Source organism: Cuculus canorus, chromosome 15, assembly GCF_017976375.1.
Source record: "Cuculus canorus isolate bCucCan1 chromosome 15, bCucCan1.pri, whole genome shotgun sequence".
NCBI classification, from domain to species: Eukaryota; Metazoa; Chordata; class Aves; order Cuculiformes; family Cuculidae; genus Cuculus; species Cuculus canorus.
This window is the reverse complement of record NC_071415.1, coordinates 17,663,921-17,690,328: the sequence shown is the minus strand read 5'-3', so window position 1 is coordinate 17,690,328 and position 26,408 is coordinate 17,663,921. Positions and strand designations below refer to the sequence as shown.

Sequence of the window (26,408 nt, the reverse complement as noted above, 5' to 3'; positions counted from 1 at the left end):
CTTCTGGAAAAGCTGTAGATCTTCACAGGCCATAGTGAATTTCAGTGAATTTATGGCTTTACTGCAGTCTATGGGAATTTCATCATTGCCAACAGCTAAGTCAGGGTTCTAGTCTACACACTCCCAATCAGAAAATGGGAGTCCCAGACACTCCTTTGCGACAGCAAATATATTAATTACATGTGAAAACATGCCCCGTTTACAGACCAGAGAATGTACCGTGAAGATTTTGTTTCAGCATTCAAAATCTGTACCTGTGTTGATGTAGTAGCATTTGGTGTTGTTGGTGATGGTGAGTCACTTGGTTTTGGCTCACCAGGGGAAGCTGCTGAACCCTGGGATTCTTGGCTGGCTGGCTGATCTGGTGATAAAGCATCACTGCTGTCTTCGTCAAATGAATAATCATCCAAAGCTTGAGGATAATTCTCTTGTCCAACTGCTAGAATGTTTACAAAGTAAACAGATTAAATTTAGACATTAGTGGCAGAATTAGTTAACTGCTGGAAAACGGATCAGTTTTCAGCACAGTCTAGGCATATGGTACCCAAGTATTTATTGTGTTTTTAATGTAGTGATAGCCATATTAAATCATATTCAAGGAATCGATAGTTAAAACTAAGTGCACAGCACAAGTTGTTTTAGTAAGAGATTAAAAGGTACGTTCAACATACGTGGAGTGCACACAGACACCTGTAACAGACTAATGGTCACATGTTTGAGTATTTTGTAATAACTTCTCATGAACTTTACCCACAAGTATTAAATTATTATATTCCACAATGCTATACAGATAACAAATAGAAGCAGTGGGACTTCTACTTGCCTATAATAGCTTCTTTAACACTGGAGTCTACAGGAAGAATATTTTTTTCTACAAGTTCCATAGGGCCAGGCCTCTGAGCAATTTTCTCATTCAGATCATCTGCCAACCGAGCTCTCTTCAGTTTCATCTGAGTGGCTTGTAGTGAAGGCTCCGCAAAGGTCTCTAAAAAGAGATATTAATTTAAATATTTTGTTGCGTCTTTTCTCCAACTTCATGACAAATAACATTGTCTTGCCTTTGCAATAACCATTCCACTTCTAGCCAAAGCAGGCAACTATTCTAAAAATTCTCAAACTAATAAGCAAAAATAAGATTATATGAGTAGATGTTGTTCATCCCTGTGATCATGTTTTTCTATAAAAATAAGCTCTTTTTTTTAACAGCATTAATACTTTTTGGTAAACATTTTTATCATGTCCAACAATAAAGCGGGGAATAGAAAATAAAAAACACTCATTATAATCCGAAGACAGCATTTGCTGCTCTAATGGTTTACCAGGGTGAACACTGGTAAAGGTTTAATTATTCCATTCATTTTTTGATTCTCTCTTGACAAATACCTTAAAATCTTACCTTTGAAAATAGCTTCTAGCATAAATGTCAGTTTTCAAAATCGTATTTCAAAGAAAGTATGGAGATGATAGCCTGTCAATATGGATGCAATCTATCAATGTGGAGACTCCTGTCTGTGTTTAGCAACCAAACACATATTTGGAAAACTAATGGCTATCAAATTGACTTGGATTATGGTGAAATACAGTAATACAGCCCCATTCATTAAAAGACTGTTAATGACCCAAGCAACAGGACAACAATAAGACAAGATAAAAGGCAAGTTTATTAAAGATTGATTGGAGGGGGGAAGTACAAGGCTGTCGGGTTATTTTAGGATATGAGTAGAAATTGAAGCAATATATACAGTACATGTACCTACACCATAGTATAATTACCGTTATAGAATTAAAGCAATATGCTGTTGCAAACAAATACACATTCGAGAATACTTCCACTGCCTTAAATGGAACTATTATTATACAGATTTATAATACAGATCACCACAGGCATTGTAGGAGCAGAGAAATAGAGCGAGTAAACCTTTAGAAATAATTCTTATCAAAGCCTAATTTAGTCAGAAAACTAAGTGCATGACAGAAGTTCCCTCTAATAGCAGCTAACGAGGTAAGTGCAGCTGGGTACGTACCTTCAAGGATGTGCATTCTGACCAGCTCAGACCGGTCTGGCCTGCTGCGAATCTTGTGCTTCAAAAAATTTTCAGTCTTTAAAGAAATGAGGGAATAGCATTAACTAATGTTGACTAGGAAAATCCAAGTAGTTTGATAAATTGCTGATGTCCAGTCAATATTTGCAGTTGCGTTCAGATAGGTGGATATCACTGTTAGAACATGGGCAGTAAAGGGATTTGGTTTGGTTTGTTCTGTTTTTCTATCAGTTAAGCAGAGCTAATGAATTTCTGTCTCCCCAAACAAGTTGGGAATGTTTCTGGATCTGATTGCATACCACCACACAAAATCACTATAGTATAAATTTGCTACAGGAATATTGCACAAGTGTAATTTATCCGAGTATTAAGTATTGACCATAAGTTTATCATCCCACCTTGGTCTGCGAAAAATTAAGAAAGTTCCTCTTGGATCTGACATGCATATTTTGTTTTAATAGATTCTTCCAACATAAAAGTACATGTTATTACTGAAATGGTAATAATTTTTTCATGTACTCAGAGAATTTAGTATCGCATGCAACTGACTATCCATTTCCAGATGTTAATAACAAGTTTCCACAAAGTGCTTTACCCTGGCTCGCTCCAGACTCTTTATCTGCTCATGGAATGCAGCTGGACTTTTCAAAGCTGTGGAGGGAGAGTAAGAGTTAAATTGAGAAGTGATTTTCAGAAGAAATACCCTGATCAGTATGTTTGAATGGGTGTATAACACCACCTCAGAGTCATGTTTGCATCTGATTGGGCTTACATTTGACTCACAATAGTTATATTTACTTATATTTAATGGAGATGATCAACATTCCTGTACAAACAGTTGGAACATTTGATTTTAACAGATATTACCATGCAACAGTTAATTTTTTCACTATTTCTATTTACCAATACTGTTTCACAGAATATATTTTATGAGGTAAGGTTCAGAATGCCAAAATATTGATTTATTTATTCCGCTATAATTAAAATCTGTCTATACCTCATACTTGCTGTTACCACAGAAAACTGGACAGTCCCTCAAGAACTATTTGTGCTGATTTTTAAAAAAGATTTGCAGAAGACTCAAATGTTTATATTAGAAAACAGAATTATGGTTAGCTACTAAATAGCCCACAAAGACTAAAACCCACTATTCAACTAGAAATAATATGAACTGTAGAATGCTTCATCTAAACTGGACTGTTGAAAGGAAGTGAAATGGCAGCTGACACGATCCATCTTATTTGCCACACTTTTGGCAGAAATAAGATACTGCAAACCAAAATCTTTAACACTTTTTGACAGCTTAGAAGTGTTTTCCCCAGGTTTCACTCAAAAAGAAACAGATATTCCATTCCTGAAGATAACTGGTGCTATAGGCCCAGTAAGGTGAAGTTGCTTTAGCAAAGCAATCTGAAGTCTGCTGCATACTCAGAAACCTTCAAGAACAGATTAGCTTTAAGATACTGTGCTTTCAAGCAAGAATTCACCAGTGTAGACTGGGCTATTTATAATAACTTAATTTTGATATGTTGTCAATGGCTGGGGGGCTTGTTTGTTTTAAGAAAAAACACTTTTCAGAGTTTAATCTTTTAACAACTTGGACCTATTATCTCGAGCTCAGTCTCATCCCACGCTGTCCACTTAGGGATTCTCAATATTTTCTGCGCACCCCTCATTCTAAGCCCAGGCTGATCTCCAAAACAAGTCAGAAGATGTTATACTAAACAATTAATGGAGTCATTGGGAACCCAAGTGGAGGAACAACAAAACATCTCTAAGGAAGGAGGCAACTCCTGTGGAATTCTAGGCCACTAAATATCTCTATTCAGGAGGACCTTTTTGTGATTCCTAAATTGATTTTAGTTATAAATACTGCTGCTGAAACAACCATCGAAAACAGACTCTTGCAACAAAGTACAGTTGCATAAAACAAGTCAGAATGAAAGGCCAAGGCACAGAAGCTTCTACATTAGGGCACACAATCCAATGTGTGATGCCTAGCCAACTCCACTGCCTCACGGCCTGTAACATTACAGCCACTGTCGTGCAAGGTTTGACACAGGAGACACGTCTGTTGGCACAAGAGTCAGTGTCTATGTCCTTTGTTTTTGTTTGGCAGCCCTTGCCATCCTGCTCTTTAAAGACTGCTGGCTTCATTACTGATGTCCAGTCATAATTCAAAGAGAGAAAATAAAAGGAGAATTGGACTATGTGTGCAAATCCTTGTGTTTTCATCACAATGGCTACTTTAACTGAAACATTAGGCACGCCTGGTGAATTTACTTCACGCTCATTTAGATTACCAGAATGATCCCATAAGTGTTTTCAGAAATGTTTACCGTCATTATTGTATTGAATATTGTATATTCAGCTCATCATTAATACAGTATAGCAATACAAATTACAAGAAGTAACATGTCTTACGTGGCATGATGCCCTGGTCCACCAGCTGTTCTCGCGTCCGTCTCTGCTGTAGCCTCAGCTGAAGTACTGACAAAAGAAAACAACCAGCCACTCAGGTGTGAGCATACCAGCCCTCTGAGAGGACAGAAGTCCATTCAAAAGAAATCAAGCATTTCAACTTTGGAAATACTTTTTCTACGTGTATTCAGACCTAACGGTAGCCTTCAAGACACCTGTCATTAAGCATCAGTTGCTCTGAACACACTTTGGAACAATTGCTTCCAGTCCCTAGTTCTATTGGAGTTTGCTGCTTTCTGGTCACATCTGGTAAAGGGACTGTATTTCTTACATACATTTGCTTTCCCTGTACATCTAAATCTAGGCATTTTTTAACTCCCCATGTGACATTACTCTGAGAGAACAGATTCAAGAAAACATAGTGAGGTATAAAGAGCTTATACTAGAAACTGCAACACATAGTGATTATGTAGCCTTCTTGTATGTCTTAAATCAATCTTAACATGACTGCACTATGATGTAATTGAAACTATGTGCACAGAACATTTTAAAAGAACAGCTCTGTTTGTTTGATGTTTTTTCCTTAAGATTTTTTTTAAATAGAAAAGGCTATTGTATATTTAGATAAATCTGATTGAAACACAAGAAACTGAAGAGGAGGCAGATTTTGCCTCTCTTACCCAAGAGCAATAAAAAAGCGATACTATCAGAAACACCCTTATCCTTTCTCTGAACATCAGAAAATAGTGTTTTCCTGATTGAGATATGTGTCATCATAATTATTTCAAGGGCCAAATAAATCCAGTACTGTCAAATTTGGAAAATGTTCACAGTTTCAGAGGTAACTTATGTTTTGTTATGTTTAATAAAATGGACAAAGGTTTGCATCTTATTGTTGCTGTGAATAATAAACAATGTGGCAAAAAATACTGTACCAGGAAGTACATGAAACCTGAGGGAGAGCATAGACAGAAATGCCTTGTACTTGCAAAGATTAGGGCATTTTTGTAAATGTTCCCAGAAAAAAAAAAGTAAAAAAGTAGTTGTTTTTTTCTTCTGTTGTTCCCTTCTCCTTATTTCTGTATGGATTTATCATAGTGCTGCATTATTTCTTAGACACATATAGCCATTAATGTGAAATTTCATCTTTTGAACAAGAGATAGTTAAGATGCTTGACCAAGAAAGAAATATATTAAAGATGTAATATTTACATTCGTTAATTGTTCCCTGGGCGTATGATTATGACATGCTGTTCCCATTGTATTTCCCAAGGAAGCAAAACAAACTAATGCATTGTCCAAAAACATCAAAATGAATGTAATTCTTAATAAATTAGACTAAGGACAAAGTTTGTTGTTTTCTGAATTTAGAAGGAACTGGCTTATTTCCTGTTCTACAGTGCAGGAAGGATACTCTTCTGGCTAAAGCATTATAACCAGGAATAGCGAGTCCTAAAAACAAGGAAATTATTTTCTTGTGTCACACAAACATGGAGAATTTAAATACAAGCATTTCAGGGCTGTGGTGCGGCAGTTCTGTTCAGACTTTACAGTATTGTTACACAGTATTACAAAGGACAGAAACTGGAAAAGGCAAAAGCAACAACAGTAAAATGTAAATTGATGGAAAGTCAATGGATGAAAGAGTGGTGAAGCATTGGAACAGGCTGCCCAGGGAAGTGGTGGAGTCACCATCCCTGAAGGTGTTCAGAAAGCATGCATATGTGGCACTTTGGGACACAGTATAGTAGGCACAATGGTGTTGGGCTGACACTTGGAACTGTTGATCTTAAGAGTTCTTTTCCATCCTTAATAATTCTACAGTTCTTAAAACCAAATGGACAATCCCTTGAAAAATATTAAGTAAATTTTACCCACCCAAATTATGTGACAGTACATTTATAAACAGCATAGCAAGACTACTGTATTTCAGACCCAATATTTGTGGTCTTGAGTAGATCAAAACTTGACTTTCTTCTGTTCTTTGCTCAAACTATGCTTCCTTTTGCACAACTAGGAAATCATGGAAACGGTTGAAAAGCACATCCTGCTCTGGACTTCATTTGCTCCAAATGTACACCATGTTTAAACTGGGCTTTTTTGGTACATTAAAGGCACTGCAAATATGTCTGCCAAATTTTTTGCCTAGTTACAAGTCAGTCTTAAATGTATGTCTCTTTCTTTCAGGCTCAAGGTCTACAAGAAAAATTACCTGCTCCAACATCAGTTATGTCCACGGCACAGCTGGTATATGTCGTCAGACACAGTAAGTAAATCAGAATTAGTATTTCTTTCAATTCCATCACCTGGGACACAGTGGATCAATTACATGTAAAAGGGCAGAGTTTCATCAGAAATATATTATTTGAGATCTGGGTTTCCCAGATCCAGATATTGACGTGCCTCTCAGACCAAGGCTCTTTACCTGTCATATGAAAGGACCATTTGGTGTTCCACTACACCAAGACAAACAACGCTCACTGCTAGGTCTTATGGTTGGTCTGGACGGTCTAAACACATTGGGAAGTTTGTAGGAAGTAAAAAAGGCCTCGCACTGCACTTTGCCAATGCAAGTAAGCTAAATAACTACCTCAACACTTCTAGCACTCATTCTGCTATATTCCTCTAAAGTATACTTTAAAAAGAGTCTGTCTGAGGTACTTTCAGCTGCTGAAATGTCTCTTGGAAAAACTCAACCCAACCAACCACCCCGCTAACAACCCCCCCCCCCAAAAGCATGCCGAAGTTTCTGTATCAAGGTCCTGTTTTGAACCCTCTTGCAAATGCACTAGTAAAATGGAAGCGTCAGGAACATAGCACATGTGTCCGAAGAGGGAGACACTTTGAACACTGTGTGCCCTGGTATTGACTTGTTGAGCGAGATGGGAGTTCCCTGTCTGTGCTAGAAAGGGGCAAAGACTGTGCCTTCCTCTGACATCAGGCTCATGCACCGCCCTGCACCAGGGAAACATCAACACTGTCACAACATCCCCCAGTGGATGTGTTACCTGTGCTTGTGGCTGTTGCGGTTTCTGTCAGATCCTGAATGAATACTGCTGGGCCATGGCCGTGACAGGTCGGATGCGCCCAGGAACTGGGGGAGGGAGACTACAATAAACCTGTTCAGCAAAAATTAGTGCTAAGGCTATACGCAGCTTATCTCTCATTTTCCCACTAGCTTTAATGAACATTAATTCCAAATGCCGATGATGCCCTACTATGTAATTTATGAATATTATATCTATGATTTGCGGCTTCAAGTATATGAGATATTTGGCTTACACTTTACAGAAAGAGTAAAACCTGACCCATATCCTAAACAATGTATTTGTAATACAATGTATTTTGTAATGCCAGAGGCATTAGCCAAAGTTACTACACTGTACTATTGGTTCCAGTGTTTGGAGGTTTTCTGAGGGGAGTGCTTTTTTGGTTTTGTTTCCCCCCCCTCTTTGTTACAAAGAACTGTTTACAGACAAACCAGCACGGAATGAGCGGAAGGGAGAATTCAAATGACAGGAGGCACTACAAAACAAAGTTCCCCATAAGGTGGTACTTGCTCTAACACTGTGTTGACAGAGTGTTCTTATCGGGGTAAATCCATTCAGGGTAAATCCATTGTTGCCCTGTAGTTTACCTCTCACCTTTACACTTTTAAAATCAGGCAGTTACTTGTATAACATCTGAAATCATAAATTATAATCTCCAAATTAAAGGCCAAGAAATAACAAAGATTTAGATATGCTAATATGCTATTAATGCCGGTATTACTGTTCCTCATATTTCAAGTGTATGTGTAAAAGAAGGGTTATGTTAACACCACTCAGCAAATCTAGTTGCTAAAAGATGGCACAAATATTTTGCAGTTCACGTTATGTGTCAGGAATCCCCTTTCACACCACTGCAATGCTAATAAATTGTCTTTGAACTCCTTCTGAATACAAGCCATGCACAGACAGGTCAGTCAAACTCCTGTTTCGACTGAGCTAAGGGGAAGGAGAGTATTCTCTTCTTGCAAGGCAGTGTATAATTTTAAAATTAACACTTTATCCCCATGTACAGAGATTCCAAAATTTCTATGTATTTTTTTCAGTCAATAAAATGATAATTAAATATTAGATTGCTGATTGGTGACAAAATCAAAAAGCACAGTCCCTCCTCACAATAAGAACTTCTGGTTATTTGACTCTCATAAAACAGGAGAAGTCTTCTGACTTCACTGCAGGTACAGATTTTTCACCACCTGAAAACCTGAGTGCCAGAGGCTGGTGCTCCCACTCCTATAGTTTTTCTTCCAGTATTAGCCTACCAGGGAATCAATGCTTCTATATGCAAGGGAATGGAGATGATGGTACAAAAAGGAGCAGTTATCTGTTAACCGATGCACTTTCATTTTCAAATGTATTTCTGTTTAGAAGTACATTTTCTAAATTTCATGGCCTCTGTTTTCAAACAGCAAGTACTGTTCAGGTTCACACATACTACGCCCTAAAGGGGCATAAAGATTAAGAATAACTGAAAACAAGCCGATCCTCAGTAAGTTGCTGAAGCACTCTGCTGGTTTGAATGCGAGAAAGCTGGCACAAATAGGCACTCAAGCAAGTGCACATCATGTTCAGTGTAAGATGCTTTGAAACGTAAGAAACGAGAGGCAGTCCCATCAGGTTTTACTTGGTGTGAACGGGACAGTAAGAAAAAATGAACTATATTACTGAATCACTTAGAACAAACAGCTGTTATCATAGCTGAGCAAGTGATTTCTGTTAGAAATCTGTAATTTTCATCCTATGGAAAAGATGTCTCAGCACGGTACTGTATAGTCACCAGCACTGGAATGTAAAGAGTCCAAAAATAAATTGATAGTTGTCCTGCAGGAACAGTGCTATCTACACTGATTGACAAGCTTTCACCGCTGCTTCTTGTCTTGACAAAAACCAGAACTCACACTGTGCATGGTTCCAGCACTAATAACTCCCCATCTGGCATAGTTAATTACATATCCTATTAATTTTAAATAAAATTTAAGTTTTAATCTTTTTATAGCAAGTACTATGAAACAGCAAATAGCTGTTGATATTTAACAATTACACAGATGAAACGGACATGAGACCATTGAGAAGGGGTTCCTTAGCGTACAGTTCTTTCAAATGACAGCAACAAGAAAAATAATGCATTAGGATTTTTCGTGTTCTGTACGCAATCAATTATTGTTTCTTCTAAAGTTAAAATCCAGTGGATGTTAGCTATCTAAGCCCTTAAAACTGCAAGTAAAAATGGGAAAATATGATGTCTAACATTCCTGCATACTCCCTTGGAAATTTCCAAGAGCAGTAGAAACTCCAGTGCAGGCTGCTAGGCTGGCTGCCATGGAAACCGGCAGTGCTGGGAACAGGGCCCTTTCCTTGAATTTAAGAGCTGTTACACAGAAAGCCTCCATTTCTTTCTGCCAGCTTAAACCAGCTTTTGTGCAGCCAAGGGCTCTAACATGCTGAGGTTGAAACACAGAGCAAGAGACGTTACCAACAGACGTTCTAGCTGCAGTGAAGCACTGCTGCAGGAGATGAAATATTCCATTGTACCCTTGATCTGAAGTAATTCCTAATAATTTGGCACCGGGACTATAGCATTAATCCAAGGGTAAGAACAGCAAGGTGGCAATAATGTAGGAGAGAGTCGTTTATCTGATGTTAAGTGATCTGAGCATCATCTTTGTATTAGAATTCTGGACCAATCTCTCAGCACAGGACGACAGTTATAGAATGCAGACATTGGGTGCCAAGTTCTGAACTCTTTCAGTGGTTACCCTTGCACCCCCGGAAGGAAGGAAGGAAGGAAGGAAGGAAGGAAGGAAGGAAGGAAGGAAGGAGAGGAGAGGGAAAAGCCATGAAAATACTTAGCTACCTATAATTTGTTGGAAGTGATTCTAAATGAGTTGTACAGCATTCTAAAGGTAAAATGCATTTAAAATTGTGATACTCACTTCTCATCAGTCTGAAGAGAGTCATATATATCTTAAATTCTTCCAGTGTTAAAATGAAAATAATGCATTATTAAAGCAATCGGATATCACCTAAACATGACCGAGTATGTCATACTGCATTCAGTCTTCAAAACTTTTAGATATGCCAGGGTATCATTTAAAAAAGGAAAATACTTTACTTAATTTGTCCTTCTAAAAAAACCTCTTAGTTATTTTTATATACTTCTAATATTCTTTTCTTCCATTAATGTGTATGTGATTCTTGTGCGAAGACTATAACCAAAATAATTAAGAAAAGTGAAACAGCCTCTGAAGCATGGTCATTTTAAGCAATTATTCATAATATCATTTCAGCTTAGAAATGTTCTGGCTAAATATAAAGCACGTGATTGGAGATCACTGAGGGACACTTCAGAATTCTGGGGGGAAATGCTGCAAGACCTCCACATCTTTTAAACTGGACCATTGTGACTTAAAGCATTTGTCTGTCAGCCAGTAATCATGTACACAAACTGTTTCCAGAAGTACCATCATCATACCGAAAGTAGAAAATGAAAAGCTAGATGGGAAAAAAAGCTAAATGTAAATTTAACATTTAAAACAAAAATATGAAGCATAACAATATCATCAGTTGAGAAGCTTAAATGACTAGGATATAGGACAATCTGTATCGTATCCTAGTGCCATTGAACATGTTGCTTAGAAACAAGCCAGAACATAACAAGCCTTCAAACAAATTACTGAAATGTCTGCTGACAAGAATGTCTATACCATGTATGTAAAAAGCAAAACCTATACTTTTCACAATTCTTTTTAAATCTTAAAAATGAGGAAAATCACTATGGGAAGTCTGAACAAACAAAAGCTTACATTTCAAGTATTCTGTGAAATTGCAAACCTTAAGTATGTTAACAATAACATTTTCTAAATGTGCAAGTATTCCCCTGCTTAGAACAGCCTCCTGATTTTTAAAAAAAATAATTTGCATTTCCTCAAATACCACTATCTGCCCAGAAGGGTTCTGTCAAGGGACTCATGAAACTGGGGTTCAAATTCTGCATCTGCTATAGACTTTCTGTGATAATTTAGAGCATATTACATTGAATGATGACAGATTATTTCCAGCCAGGCCCTCTCAAGAAGGTACTACCTCCATTTTCCATGCTCTTCCGAGAAATAGGAAAATCGGCAAACAAAATGCATACAGAAGCATATCCTCCAACTCACAAGATTACACATTAATTCAAAACACTGAGGAAGGTGGATTTACACTAAGATGCCTGACTACAGACTGGGATATAAGCAATGGCATTGTCTCAGCTGTGCTGTGCAGACAACATCATCAGATTTCTGCCAGTGCTTGCTCAGTGGATGAGTCAAATTGCCTACAGTGACAGCAAAGTTGCTGCATTAAGGAGTTTGCCTTAAAAAGGTGAGGTACGTAGATGCTTTGTTGCATGTTCTGTGAAAGGAAGAAGAAACCTCCAGTGTAGCAACAAAACAGACAGTGGTTTCGGAGTGTGGTTTCATAACTTAGTGTGATCTAAGACAGGTTTATTCACGAAGAGACAGTGGTCTTTTCCTCCCTCCAACCATAGCTGCTTCCATTGCATCAACACTGGCAAAGATGCAGCCTGTAAGGTCAGTGCTCTGATCTGGCTGAAAGTTAATGCTACTGAAATAAATGGTCTTCAGTAATACCTGCTCACTGATCCTATTTCCTTCAGGGTTGTTTAATTACTAATGCCAACAGAAGAAAGAGGCTGGCAGTAAGCAGGGTAGGGCTGGATGAGACTACACCTACTTTTGGCAGCAGCAGTCTTAATCCTAGCCTTTTATAAAATCTTTAAGAAATCTCATTGTTGCCATAGTAGGCTTCCTTAGAACTCTTGGTTAGTCACTGCATCCTCTAATTGTATACAGGTTGCATACAAGATCAAATTTCTACATTGTTGCCTTGGTTTATTAAAGTATTCAAGCAGTGCTTATTATAATAGCATTACCATATGTTTTTTATTCACTTAAGTGCTACACTGAAGACAAAAAATTTTGTGGAATAACTGCCTATTTACTTTTAAGACATACAACTATCCCACTGTCATTAAAGATGCTGTTTACGGTAAAGTTACAAATTTGAACACAGCCTCACAGGATCAGTACACTGAATTTAGAGTGTTTCATTTATTAGCTAAGATGATAGGAATAATACTTTTTTCAGTATTTTTCCTCATTATCTGTATCTCAAAAAACATACCTGATAGACCCACTGATAAGGGGTCATTAACATACCTCTGAACACAATATAACAAAATGTAAAGCATTAAAACAAACAAACAAACAAACAAACCAAACCCTGCAAATGAACCGCAGAATCTTAAGTCTAACGTGCTGCCGCAGGAGAGCAGTAGAAGTCAAGAGTATCACCAATACTCAACATGCTAGCAAGAGCAGGAAATCTGTTAAATAAACAATTCTCATGCAATATTGATTTGATTGAAAGGGAGGAAGGGAAGAAATCCTTCCTGACCAAATGTGGTAATCTTTTAACCAGGCAGTATGAACACATTCCCAGCAAACACCTGAGAAATCCCCGTGCTTCATGCACTCCACCCTATATCCTTTTCCTAGCACTTGCCAGTCCTCACAAAACACTAAAATTAAAGAGCAATACAAATCCAGGAAAGAAATTACGTTTCAAGATGGAAATAAAACTTCCTTCCTGGTTAGGTGTTTTTCCTTACAGTAACCTGCAGGCAAATGGTAACTTTGAAACTCAGATTAACTTGAAAAATACAGTCCGAAAAAACAGGGACCCAATCTCCTTTTACAGCTGAAATGGCACCATACTGACTTGTTTCACCAAAACTGTGTCTTCAGGAGTTCTGCACGATCATAGTGTCTTGCAGGAGTTCATCAATCTTTATATTAAAACAATTTAGGATACAAGGCAAGACTTCCTAAATTCACTTCACTCCTCAGTTAGAAACCTTCTAATATGCAGCCTAAATATATTCCTAATTCCTAATATATGCATTGTTGATGATACTAACTTTTTCTTACTAACTGGATGCACAAAGATGCCCTGATTTCATTTAAGGCTTCCACTTGAATTTTCTAAATGTTTTGGCCACTCATTTGACATTAGAAGTCAGCATTAGATGGATTTCTGAAAAAGCTGTTTCGTTAGCACTAAATGGGTAGCCTCAGAGCCAAACAATATTCTTGTTCCTTGCTCATACCAAAGGTAAATAAAACAGGTAAAATTAATTAAGAACTGTTTTCACAGAATAGACAATATGTAACAATAACATATGAGTTGTTTAGAAGAAAGTAGGGTAATTAAGAGGATTTCCTCCTGTGCTATGAGATGTTATAATGTGTATCTTTTAAGAACATTCATTAGCCTAAGCAAAGAAAAGAAATCATCTTGGTCATCTAAGGTTCCAATGCCCTTACTATTAACTTGCTGAAGACAGCATTAGGATTTGTGTTTCCATCAAAAGTCTCTTTCCTTATAAAGAAGTAAGCAAATAAAGAACTGCACCTAACAATTCTTATGAGGTGCTCATTGCTGAGATGAGCACACTGTGCTATCTCAGGATTTCTAGATTTATCAAACCTGTGCAAAATAGCTTATGAAGCAAAGGCTGCAGCACCTTCTGAATTAGTCAACCTCCATGTACATCATCTGCGTTTGTCAACAGAATGACATTTTTAATTTTTGCAGTTTTAACATTTCACAAATGATATTTGTAAGTATTTTTATATCTTAACAAAAAAAGGGTTGATGATTCAAGTGGCAAAACCAGCCACACTGCAATTTGAATTAAAGGAAAAAGGGGAGGAGAGAGAGACAGAATGCCACAACCTATGTTAGAATATACTGTTCTGTAAGTGTTTTCATGTTACTTATAGAGTTATTTAAAGAGGATGACATTAACTGCAATTGACTTTTTAAAAATCCACAAAATACTTGAATTACACATTTCCTAACATTATTAACTGAAAAGGTGAAGCTCTGTTTTAGAATCTTTAGGTGCAAATCAAGCAGATTTGCACTGTTTTCAAGAACTCGTTCTATATCCTACAAGAAAGAAAAATGCTTGTTTTTCCTAAGCTTCAGAAAGAGGAAAGGCTGGAAAAGGAGTTTCTGTAGGCATTCATACTCTACAAAAGCAGCTTATTATTGCATTGGGCTGCCACAAGAGAGAAAAGGATATGCAATATTCACTGGGGAAGAGTGAAAAGGGAAGACAGGTACTAAGACAGAGAAAAGGACGCAAACATATGTTTGTAGAAAACAATTGTATCTTCTTTTATGCACTGAATAATTAAACTCTAAAATATTCATTATTTTAGACTGGGAGAGCATCCCATAATTGCAGGGTTTTTCCTACTCCGACAGACCTTCATTGTTGTAATGTACATCCTTTCATCTACTTTCTACAGAAGTGATGTATCTTAAGAAGACCAAAGATAACGATTCCTGTGGTTACTTATTAGCCCACCTACACTACCTATGCTACTTTTTTTTTACGTCTTTCTCCCCTTTATTTCTTGGTGGCTTAAATTAGTTAGGGTTTTTTTTTTCCTTCAGTGTTTGCCACAACAGCGTGCTTACTCCTCTGTCTCTCCCAGCTTCCTCGCCTTCTTTCTTTGTTCCTGTTGTCCTACAGAGCTTCAGAGTTAGCAGCAGCACATTTAACTGGGCCTGCTTGGAGCTGCAAGGGAAACAGCATGAAAACGAAGCCACTGTTGGCCCTTCCTCTTCAATCACTGCCTCTCAATCAGTATTTTCCTGCTATAAAGGAAGCAGAACTCAGCCACAGCCACATGCATCAACACTCAACTTACTATTATCCATCTTTCCAATCAATAAGAAACCTTTGGTATAAATAGATTATATAAAAATCAGTGTTTTCTCTAGCTTTAACTTAGAGCAAAGTAATGGGTTTTTTTAAAATAACCTGTCAGTTGCCGAATTCAATAATGAATACGGGCTTTTTGTATTTTAAACATCATTAAGATCCAAGTTTAAAAACAAACAATCCAACCAACCCCCAAACCAAACCCAGCATCTAAATTCTCAGAAAGGCATGATCTCATGTAGAAGGGGTAAAAACAGCAGTCTTGCCATGACACCCAGGGAGCAATCGCAGAATCACTAGACAATAGAGATATCTGGGGTAAAAGCAAGGCAGAGTTCTCTAAGAGGAGAGAAGGAATTTTGTCTACTACAACTACAGTTTGTTTCTGATTGATTAAGAAGTTAAAGTTCGAGTCTTGAACTGCAAAGAGCCTGGGATGTTAACATACACCAGTCAAACTGTTCTATGTCAGGCTGGCAGCTGACCTCAAGAGGTCTCTTCCTTCTCCGTGACACAGGCCAGCTAGAAGAATACCTCCAGCTAGGAGTACAACAACTCCCATATAAATACTACTTTAAATGAATCCGGTATAGTACCATGTCAGCTTTAAATAACACTCCAAAAATTCTTAGACTATTGCTGTTTTACAAACTGATACTTGTGCGTTGTATTCATTTAATACGTAGGCTAAACCCAATCATTTAAGGAGACATAATGTAGTTTGAAAAGCATACAACTGGAAAGCAGAGTCAAATCTAATTGGAAGTGTGAGGGGAGAAGGGAATTCTAGTGAAAATGGAGAAAATCACTGCTGAAAATGTCTAAAATTAAAGGTTTGTGGGGATTTATTTTTAATAGTGTCATATTTAATTATGTTTATTTCATATTTATTTCAATAGTGATGGTCTGAAACATTTTGTGCAATATTTACAGGACAATTTCAGAGTATTTAATGAATTTTAGACTAAATGCTACTCTGAAAAGACTACTTAATAATCCATTTTTCTTCAGCAACCTAGTTTCTTCATTAATAGCTATCAAGCTATTTTCAGTAGTTTAATAGTCTTAGATAAATTCTAAATTTAGCTTTTCGTATTTTGAAGCGGGAAAACAATATCTGATTTAATGTACAAAAATTCTTCCTGACATACAGCATGACACCACAAAAGCTGCTGAACTGCACCTACGCAGCACTTAGGCATTTTCTGACCCCTAACCAGCAAATGACTGACCTTCCTTGAGACTTTTCTGGCTGTTCACCTCAAGGCATTCTTTCTCCTTCAATGGCTTAACATCTCCTGCAGGTAAAATCTCGGAAAAGCCCTGCTGCTGCTTCTTGGAGCTATCGATCATGATGAGAATCCTTTAGAATATCCAGCATAAGAAGAAAAATATCGATCTGTCCCCAAGCAGTACGCTGCTGTCCCGAACACCGCTTCCAGGTCCTCGCTCCTAATACAGGAGCAATGTCGTTGTAGTGCAGCCGAGCGCAGCCATCACCCGTCACTTTGGGGCTGCCCTGCAGCACGCTCCGCCTGCCTTGGAGCCTGTAACTCACTCAGGCAGCAGGCACAGAGTGTGAAGCAGAGCTCCCAAATCCCACCTCTTTTCCTAGAAAACCACTCCCTCTTTTCCTTTAGTTATGCTTGCTTCCTCTGCACAGTGGTGTTTCGATATGCAGCCTGACGGTCAATCATCTGACAAAGAGTGAGTCAAGCAGTTAAAAATAAATCCAGCAGTTGCTGAAGGAGCAGCACTCGCTGATACCCCAGACAAACTACTGCTGAGGGCTCTGTCCCTTCCCCGCTTCCTTTTCCCTTCCCCCACTACTCTGAACAAGGCTGCTGGCAGTAGAAATACTTTATCTTTGTCTGACTGGCACATTCATTACTCATTAAGTTTCAGCAGTAACCAAAGCTGCACGCTGGCATTTGCAAAAATTGCGCTGAGGAACCTTCCCCCTCACCCCAGCCCCGGGTCTCGTTCCAGAGACATTTATCTGGCAGAGGTAACTGGGCAAACCAGTGATTTATTTGCACGTCTTTCCTTGCAGTATAAGATTCTGTTCCTCATCTTAACTATCCAAAACCCAAGTATTTAATTATTTTCCTTTGTGCATCACATACACGTCTGATTATTCCCAGCAGTTTTAGAGTATCTCCTGCCACAGCTTCAGCTCTGCCATTATCTCCAGCGTACCCCATCTATTTTACACCAGTCATCAGCTGTGGTCTCAGCCTGGAAGGTCTGGGGGAAATGGATCCCCTTTAATTATCTGGCATTGGCCATGAGTGAATAGCAGACTAGTTTGCATTTCATGTACTTAGAGAAAATAAACTATACATAATTTTAAGTAGTCACTACATGTCAACAAGCAACTCTAGCAAGTGCACTTTCCCTTCCCTTTAGCCTAACAATGCTATCATTACAGATTTTCCTCAGCTCTACTTCATATTTTAAATCTTTCAGCTTGAAATCATAAAGGACATCTCCATTCAAAAAAACTGTTTCACTTTTATTGCATCAGATTTGAAGAGATTTATACACAATAACAAACACCTGATGCAGAATTTTAAAAGTGGAAGCCAGAAAAAGATCTCCGCGGCTCTTTGGATGTTTCTACAAGGTAATATTCAACACCAACTCTTCACCTGAACAGAGCCCTCCCTGGGCAAACAACTGATAACCACGGGGCGTGGGGCTGTGTGACACAGCCAGCAGGACTTGAAAGCCTCTCCCTATTCCTACTATTCCTGCTGATGGGAGAAGGGAGACCGAGATCTACTCTGAACTGCAGATCCAAAGCAGATGTGATCTTACTAAGCTGTTTCAGCTTCTCGACACCTACGGAGCTGAAAATACAGACAAAAGAAAAACTTTACCACTGTGGTAACAAAGACCTGGACAATCTAAATTATGGTCACCATCTACCTCAGTTACTCTTCCCAGAAAAATCCCAAACACAGTGTTACCAAATTTATAAGACTGCATCTTCTTCTTCTCCCACTAAAACCTGCACAAATTCCTTTTAGGGGAGGATGCAGGTTGGCTGTCTTCACTGTTTAAATGAAAATTCCCTACCATTCAGCCTTCCCCATCCACGCATCTAAGTAAATAAATAAATAAATATTTTAAAAGTATATATATAAGTAAAAATATATTTTAACGTGTGCTTAACTGCATATGTATAAACACACTACATATAAAAATACTATTTTTAAGGACAAAATTTGGTCATCCATTGTGCTACCTATGATTTGCAAAAGGCTCACATAATAATCACTGCACATCAATTACAGTTCCGTTTGCACTGCATCACCTTCATGTAGTGGCCGCACCACAAACAGACATTTCAACAATACACATGCAGCTAGGATTTAGTTCTAAAAATTTAAAACAATTATAGTGTGGAATTTAAAATTAACTCAACATTCTTTTCTAGCTATGCATTTAGTTATCCGCCAGGAATTTCAGGGAAAAAAAAGTCAAAATAAGACAGTTTGATCAAGAGATCTCTTTAAAGGAAAACATACTTTCCATATCGCCTGTAATCACTCAAATGCCAAGCCCTCTAACAGAATTTTTCATATATACCAGATGCCTTCAATTGAGTCAGTCACAGTTCGTGTCTCCCATGTTAATCTCATCACAATAAGCAGATAATTAAAAATAAAAATAAAAATCTATAAATCAAACTAAAATGACGGAATGTTTGTTTAGAAGTTTACCAAATGGAATGACCCTGCTGGAATTCTTTCATGTAGCCTGTGAAAATGTCAGAATATATTCCATTTAAGAGGTCGCAGTCCCTAGAGAGCTCTGAGTTTTGGCTTGAATGTCTTTTCACATGCTTTAATATTTGAAAATTGTTCCTTGTAGACACTGACTGATGTCCTGGGAATGCTAGGATTGTGGGAACTGGCAGCACCAATGACAAAGACAGACTTACTGGGAAATCGGTACCTACTCAGTTTGCTCTCTCACCTCATAACAGATAAGACACAACATTCAAATATTTACAGGGAGACCAAAAGAATCCACACGTTAAAAGACATTTGTTTTTTCTACTGACACTATCTGTTAAAACAAACAACCAAAAATAAACACCCCCAAGCCCTACAGCACCTCCATCTGCCCTCCTCCCCCCCAACTACAGAGAAAAATGTGTATTAATTACAATACGCTGTGTGTTCTTACAAAGTATTATTTAGTAGAGTATTTGCACTTTATGTTCCATGCACTATTAAAACCTTAAAAAAATGACAGAATTGCTGAGGTTGGAAGAAAACTCATGGCATCACCCAGCCCAAGGTCTGCTCAAGAGGGGTCAGCTGGACCAGGCTGCCCACAACTGTGCCCACTCAGATTTACTTCATCACCAGGAATGAAGATTCCACAACTGCTCTGGGTGACCATTACACACACACACACATTATATATACCCACATACTTCTACTGCAAACATATAAATTGTATACTGCTGTATCTGACAGATCTTTTAGAATATATTTACTTTGGGGGTTTTGAGGTTTAATTTTGTTCTTGTTGTGGGAGTGGTGGTGTTAATCTGCATGCTGTTTTCCAGATCTCATTGCTTTCAGCTTACTGACTGTGAAACTGCTGAATTAAGTTGACATTTCCAATTATTTTCTCTGCCAATCTATTATTTTAATCAGAACTAAGTTTTCCATTTGTTTTTCTCCAGTCTTCCCACTAACCATCTTTTCTTCACTTTATCTCTCTCAACTCTCTCAAGAAAACAACTTCAATAACCTCCCATGTACCATTAGGAGAAAAAATATGTCTAATTGCAGATCTCAAAAGAATGAAAAAAAAAAAACCCCTGTCGTACACAGATACAAGGAGAATGTCTCAAATTTCACCTGATCTCCTAGTATCAAATTTGCAGCTTCACATCTATTAACTGCACAGAGGATTAAGAATTTGTTCAGAAGCCATAAAGCTATGCCAAGAATGCATGTTACCAGTGCTACATAATGAGGGAGTAGAAGATAAGAGATAACAGGCAAACTAATATACCCACAACTCTTTTAGATGTCAGAAAAATTCCCTTGGTTCATCAAATTTATTTAAGTAATAATCATGAGGTTAAGCATGATGTAGATTTCATTCAGTTATTTTGGGAACTGTCTCCCTCCCAGCCGGCCCAACTGGTCCCTTAGGAGGACTCTAGACACCATTTGAATTATTTGTTTTCATTTTTTCATTTTGGTTTTGAGTCTTACGGGTTTTTATTTGGTTTGAGGGGTGTGCGTGTTGCATCTTCACCTTAATCCGCTACAGCTCCCCACAAGCTCCAGTGGCCACACAGAAAGTGGTCATTCTCACTGGCCCTTCAGTGCCTTAAGGCCTTTGCTCCTGAATGTCACTGTTCTTATGCAGTCAAAGTAACTAATTTCTGTGGGTTAATTTCTTCTAATGTAGATTTTAAGATGTTCTCTGTCCAAAGGCTTTTTTTGTGACAAAACATCCAAGACCCTTAGGTCTTTCCTAGATTGGCTGAATTCTGCTGTGGGATATTAGTTGCTAGCCATCAAAGAGCAAGATCTAGCAGATCACCACATCACAACCTTTTCTGCTCTCCATTACAAGACATACAACCCGAAACAGAACCAGAATGCAATCCTACATCTACTCCAGTTCTGAGATTAGGGAAGCAGACACCCATTAGCTCTCATTAGCTGGAACAAAACTGTTTCTCCATGCAATACAGAGGATAGAGAACAGGCACACTCATATGTGAAATGATTTATAGCCAAGACAAAGAGCTGAAGCAGGCCTACAGTCAATGACCTATATAGGAGCCAATCCATTCTCTACCCATTTTACATCCATGGACGAGGACTGCATAAGAGTAACTTATGTGCCTCTCTTTATCAGAAAACTGGTAGCCACTGTAGCGAGGAGATTCTGGCACAGTGGGATAGTAAGGAAAACCACTGCAAAGCCAAGAGAGATTGCTGTAAAATGTAGAAGTTAGGGCCTTTTCACCTTACAGGTACCTTGAAACAACTACGACTGCCTGGCCTCTGACACCCAGACCTTCACACCTATCTCTACCAGCCAAAGTGGCACGTTCACCAATTCTAGGAAAGTACTAATTCAGCAGGCAATAATCTTTGCTTATGAAGTGCTTCCTTTTTTTTTGTTAGTATTTGCATGTGCAATCCCTTCCTACCCTTTGGCTGCGAAATAGCAGGTTGGAGGGCTGCAAGAAGCAGCATTCCCATCCACCTCCCGCTGTCAGCAGCAGCCTATCCTTCCCTCCCTTGCACCTCCTGGCTCTCAGACAGAAGCTCGTTAAACTGTGGTACAGTGTGTGGATAACATATTGTTCTGACTAGTACTTCAGCTGCGACATGCTGCCTGCTACTCTGCCATTCTTCCTCCACTGCAGTCCAGCTAAACACCACCCAGTCATCTATTTTCTCCCTCCTGCTCCTAAAGAAGAGCTGCTTCTGTGTCACTTCTCTCCTCCCCCAACCGCTGTCCCTCCCAAGAAAACAGAAGCTTGACTAAAAAACCAAATACAGCATAAACAACCTAACATCCTTCAGACAGGGATGCAAACCAGGAGCTTCTTAAAGCAATGGCATTCTGTCTCCCAACTTCCATTCATGTGAGGAGCCCAACTGCTCAAGGCAGGCGTTGCCTATACACCAGCGGCTGCCATCAGAATGCCGGGATCACAGGCATGTCTTCAGTGTGTGCTCAGCAGGTGACAAGTACCAAAAGCAGAACCAATGATAGGGTAAGTTTTGCTGCTTTTTGGCAAGTGGAACACAAGTTGGCCTCCAGAAAACAGGCACCATAATATGCTGCAATGAACAGGGCACAAGTTTAAATGATTGATACATTGTATGTATTGCTTAATTATCCAGAAAGATGCAGACTAATGAGAAACTGAAATTAAATTCCTTAGTAATCCAGTATTGCCCACAGCCGTTAACTTGAAAACAGCTCAAAACAACCAAACGGGAAATCTATAAATTGTGACAGTCCAGAAGACCAACATACAACGTCCTGGAAATATGATTTTTTGTTATTACACCCAAATACAAATGCAAGGGTACCTTCTATAAACAGCTTATTGTTCTAATCCCAAAATAATTATTAAAGTGTTTGCACTAAGGATGGTTTGGTTGAAGTATTCCAGCCCTGCAATAAAATCTTTATCTAGCAAATCAGCTTGAAAACTCCCATTACTTGCCCTGTTATTAAGTTATGAAACATTAATTGGTTCATATTTATGTTTCACAGACTTATCATGGAAGACATCTGCCCAAAAAATGACATTTGAAAGGATAAAAATATGTTGCTGCCATGGTCTCTCTCTCTCCCCGTCCCTCACCAAAGAAATAATCTGTTTGTCTTTAATAAGGGAATAAACACCTGCATATAGTAAACGGCTGGAGAAGCTTAAGATGCTATTGCTCTCCAACTGTTTGTCATTGATCCTCTACTGTAAGTTGCAACTTCTTCAAAAGACCTGGCAGAGCATCTGAGTATTCCTCTGTCAACCTCAGACACCAGTTCCGGTGGAGATTAATCTAACCCATGAGATTTTGTGCCAAAAAATACTGAGTTATGCTCACCTGAACACTTATGCTAGTTTTGCTGTATGACTGATCTCTGGGGGCAGATGGGGCAGGGGAAAAGGAGTGAAATGTAAAAAAAAAAAGGACAAAGTAGTAACATCTCCACCGACTGCTGGCTCACGAGGCATGCACATGCATTTTCATTGTACGTTTCCGTCACCCTGCTGCAATTACCTCCATGTAAAACAAAACCAAACCAAAGCATAAATCTCCCACACTCTCATGTCATTGGAAAAGGTTGAACCACAGTTTCTGTACTAACTTGTGTGAGCCAGCTGAGCTGCACTGCACAGAACAATACCAGAGTAATGCAGCCTTCTACTGGGCTGCTGCCAGAAGACTCATTCAAGTAAACAAAAGCTTTAAAGGATCACTACCAGAGCTCACAGTAATCATAATGCTTACTGTGTAAAAACATTCAACAAAATAACCTTAAACATCTCAGATCTTTTTGCATGAAGTGCCCATGTACTTCTGTATACTGAAATCTCTTATGCTTACATACTTTATAAAATAGTGACATTAAAATACTCCTTAAGAAAACCAGTTTTGGCAAAAAGTAAAACCAAAGACCACGTATTTAAAGCTACTTTTAATATGGATACACCACCAGGATAGGTGAAGCCATCAGGACAGATGGTTTCAGAAGAGCAAGTGAGGAGAGTTAATGTTAATTGAATAAAGCGAACAAACATCATTATTTCCATACACAACATTTAATCAACGTAGAGAAACGGAGAAGGGTCACTTTGGCACTCACCATTCTTCCGTTCATTGAGAGGAGGCAAGTACTGAGTGGGCTGCAACGAGAGCTCCTTAAATTCATGTGCAACTGCTTCGCTGTGAGGACTCGGCGCAAGCCTTGTTAGTGATCCAGAGTCGTCCTCAGCATCCGCTGTCCCCAAGTGATCCATGGTATTAAATCGTCTGGAGGTAGAGAGAGCAAGTAGTCTTGTAATCACCCTATAGTTGATAAAAATAATAAAGGGGGAAAAGTCATGTAGACACATTACTTTTTTTGTTCATTTGGGGGGGGTTGGTCAGTTCCTTTGCACACAAAATTCAAACTTAAAATTATATACACATTATCTACTAATCCTCCACAAATAAAATGAGTGTGCAAAAATACAGCTAAGCAATGTATTGACAAGCAGTTTAACAGTCAATTTGGCTCTAAGAAGCAGGTCAGTTTCTCTGCTCCCTTTGACAGAGAAATAGTGTTAACTCTGAATAAAGAGTTGGAGGCTCCTGTGCCTTTCCCTCTAGCAAGTGACACAGCCCATTTACCAGCAAAACACTCGCTTTTTTTTTTTTTCAGTAGTTTATATGAGAGAATGCTGAATTCATAGATAACATTTAAACAGCTTTTAATATTTTGAAGCACCGCACAACTTTCCTTCAGATCAAAACCCAGATTTGGTATTAACACAGGACTTCATACCACCAAAGAACTATATTAGAACTAGTTAATGTTCAATCTCTCCAGCAAGGAAGGCTTTTTGGCATGAGTTTTTTCAAATTAATTTTATTGCATACTAGCTACTTATTGTACAATACAGAGTGGAATAAATGCCCCAAATTATTATTTCTTTTCTTTCTATCACTAATGCAGTACTTCATCTGCAGTGAGGAGAGACAGAAGTATGAACTACTGGCATAGGCTTTTTATAGCTCACAGAATTCTATGAAGTCGTTAAGATGCCAGTAAATCAATATGGACTGTTGAACTCTATCCCTGGATTCTGGAAACTCAGTATGAAATATTACCAATTCATGAAGAACCATAAAACCAAAGAAATGTCTTATTATGGTAAAATTGTTTATTAAAGGTTATGAAAATGCAACATGTGTTTCGGTCACCATACCCAAAATATTACCTGATATTTTAAAAATACATCAAGATGACAAAAAAATTATCATGACCATCAAAGAATGGCCTACACTACAAAAAGGGGTAAACAAGCATGTTGCTCAACGTGCCAATTTAAAAATAAGAAATATAACAGGTAAAGCTTGATACGTACCTCAGCAGAACAATTACAATGGTTAAGTGCCTGTTTTTCATTACTTTCCAGTTACCAATTGGTGCTTTCACATTAAATGAAGACACATTAACTTATAATTATGCAAGACTTTTTTTCTTTGTTCTTAGCCTTTATAAGCATAATTTACCCAGCTCTCACTTGATTTCCTGACATGACACTCTTCTCAAACTCCCACTCACCCATACAAATTAAGTACATTATTAACCAAGCAAATTTCTTCAGAGCAGAATTTAAGTGAAAATTTAGCTGCTTCTCTGCTCATATTCACAGCATTTTATCCGCAATGTATTAGCGATGAGATATGCCTTGGCATCACTTTTCAAAGAAATTAAACCATATCAGCTGTCTTCATGCCATTAAATCCATATGAAATTAATAGAAATGCCTTCTTGTACTAAAGGTCTAATATTTATTTTGCTGTGTGTTAGCTTTGACTAACTCTTGTCCCCATGACAGAAAACTAAATATCTTGCTTTAAATTAAACCAGTTTAACTTCCTTCTCTTCTACAACACACTGCTAAACTAGTTACATATATATTTCCTATTTTTTTTTTATTCGGAATGAACGCAAATATGGAAAACAGACATCTCTGTGTACACAAATCTTTTTACTCTCTTGGATATGTAAGATAATGAACCACTATTATTTTTTAGCATGCTCATTTTAACCGCTAGGGAAGACACACACAATTGCTTTATCATCAGCTGGAGGTTACAATTAGGAGTATTTACTTCACATCAAACTAGATTTAAGATATGCAGAACATTTCCTATCTTCAGTCTTTCAAAGCCATATTTCGTTCCGACATTTCTCATTAACTGATTGTTTGGACAGCAGCAATTCAAACAAGAAAAAATGTTGGAGAAGACATTAGTTCACATTAATTAAAACTAAACCCTGTACAATAAATCCTTTTCCAGTCATCATATGCAAAAGTGAGACACTTAGCTCATTTAGAATTTTGTGTACCATTATACTATCATATTTTAAATTAAAGATAACATGTTTGCCTCCTGTTTCTCGTTTATCTGAAGCCTCCTCAATCTTGAAGAATTATTTCATGTTTGCCATCTGCATTTACAGATGGGAACAATTATCTGTGTACACCTTGACTTTAAGAAGACCGATATACAAAAGCTTATTAGAAAACAGAACAAAACATACCGGAAAAGCACAGTCTTTTTTTAAAAAAATACGTACTATTAAAGTCTCAAAATTCTACTCTGCATAATGCAATAAAGCACCATTTTATACAAGGCTCATTTGACAGAAATCATTTGTCACTTCAGGGATTTCCACTCCCTTCCTTGAAACTAAGACATCTGAAGGTTCATTAAGCCGTATGAACCATGATGTGTGAAAAATATTTCTACTTATAAAGTATTGGAAAATATAAAACCATCTTACTTGTAGCAAAGAAAATAAAACTAC

At 38.0% G+C, this 26,408-nt stretch overlaps 1 protein-coding gene and 1 long non-coding RNA gene across 14 annotated transcripts in view; one reads left to right on the top strand and one right to left on the bottom strand.

Moving 5' to 3' along the window:
• LOC128853699 (uncharacterized) overlaps window positions 1–18,029 on the top strand; it is a 51,054-nt gene extending 33,025 nt beyond the window's left edge. For both annotated transcript variants that reach the window (XR_008452392.1, XR_008452391.1), the window contains 2 exons: window positions 6,651–6,729; window positions 17,781–18,029. This is a non-coding gene — a long non-coding RNA (uncharacterized LOC128853699). The remainder of the gene's footprint in view (window positions 1–6,650; window positions 6,730–17,780) is intronic.
• Window positions 1–26,408, bottom strand: part of MRTFB (myocardin related transcription factor B) — a 63,826-nt gene that overhangs the window by 23,630 nt on the left and 13,788 nt on the right. For 7 of the 12 annotated variants that reach the window (XM_054080280.1, XM_054080285.1, XM_054080284.1 and 4 more), the window contains 6 exons: window positions 23,691–23,893; window positions 4,467–4,532; window positions 2,638–2,693; window positions 2,025–2,100; window positions 824–985; window positions 255–439 (listed from right to left, as the gene is read on the bottom strand). In XM_054080280.1, the coding sequence (XP_053936255.1) occupies window positions 255–439; window positions 824–985; window positions 2,025–2,100; window positions 2,638–2,693; window positions 4,467–4,532; window positions 23,691–23,844 (699 nt within the window). In that variant the 5' untranslated portion in view covers window positions 23,845–23,893. Of the gene's footprint in view, window positions 1–254; window positions 440–823; window positions 986–2,024; window positions 2,101–2,637; window positions 2,694–4,466; window positions 4,533–16,543; window positions 16,905–23,690; window positions 23,894–26,408 lie in introns of those variants that run through there. The other 5 variants (XM_054080281.1, XM_054080289.1, XM_054080290.1 and 2 more) reach the window with 2 other exon arrangements.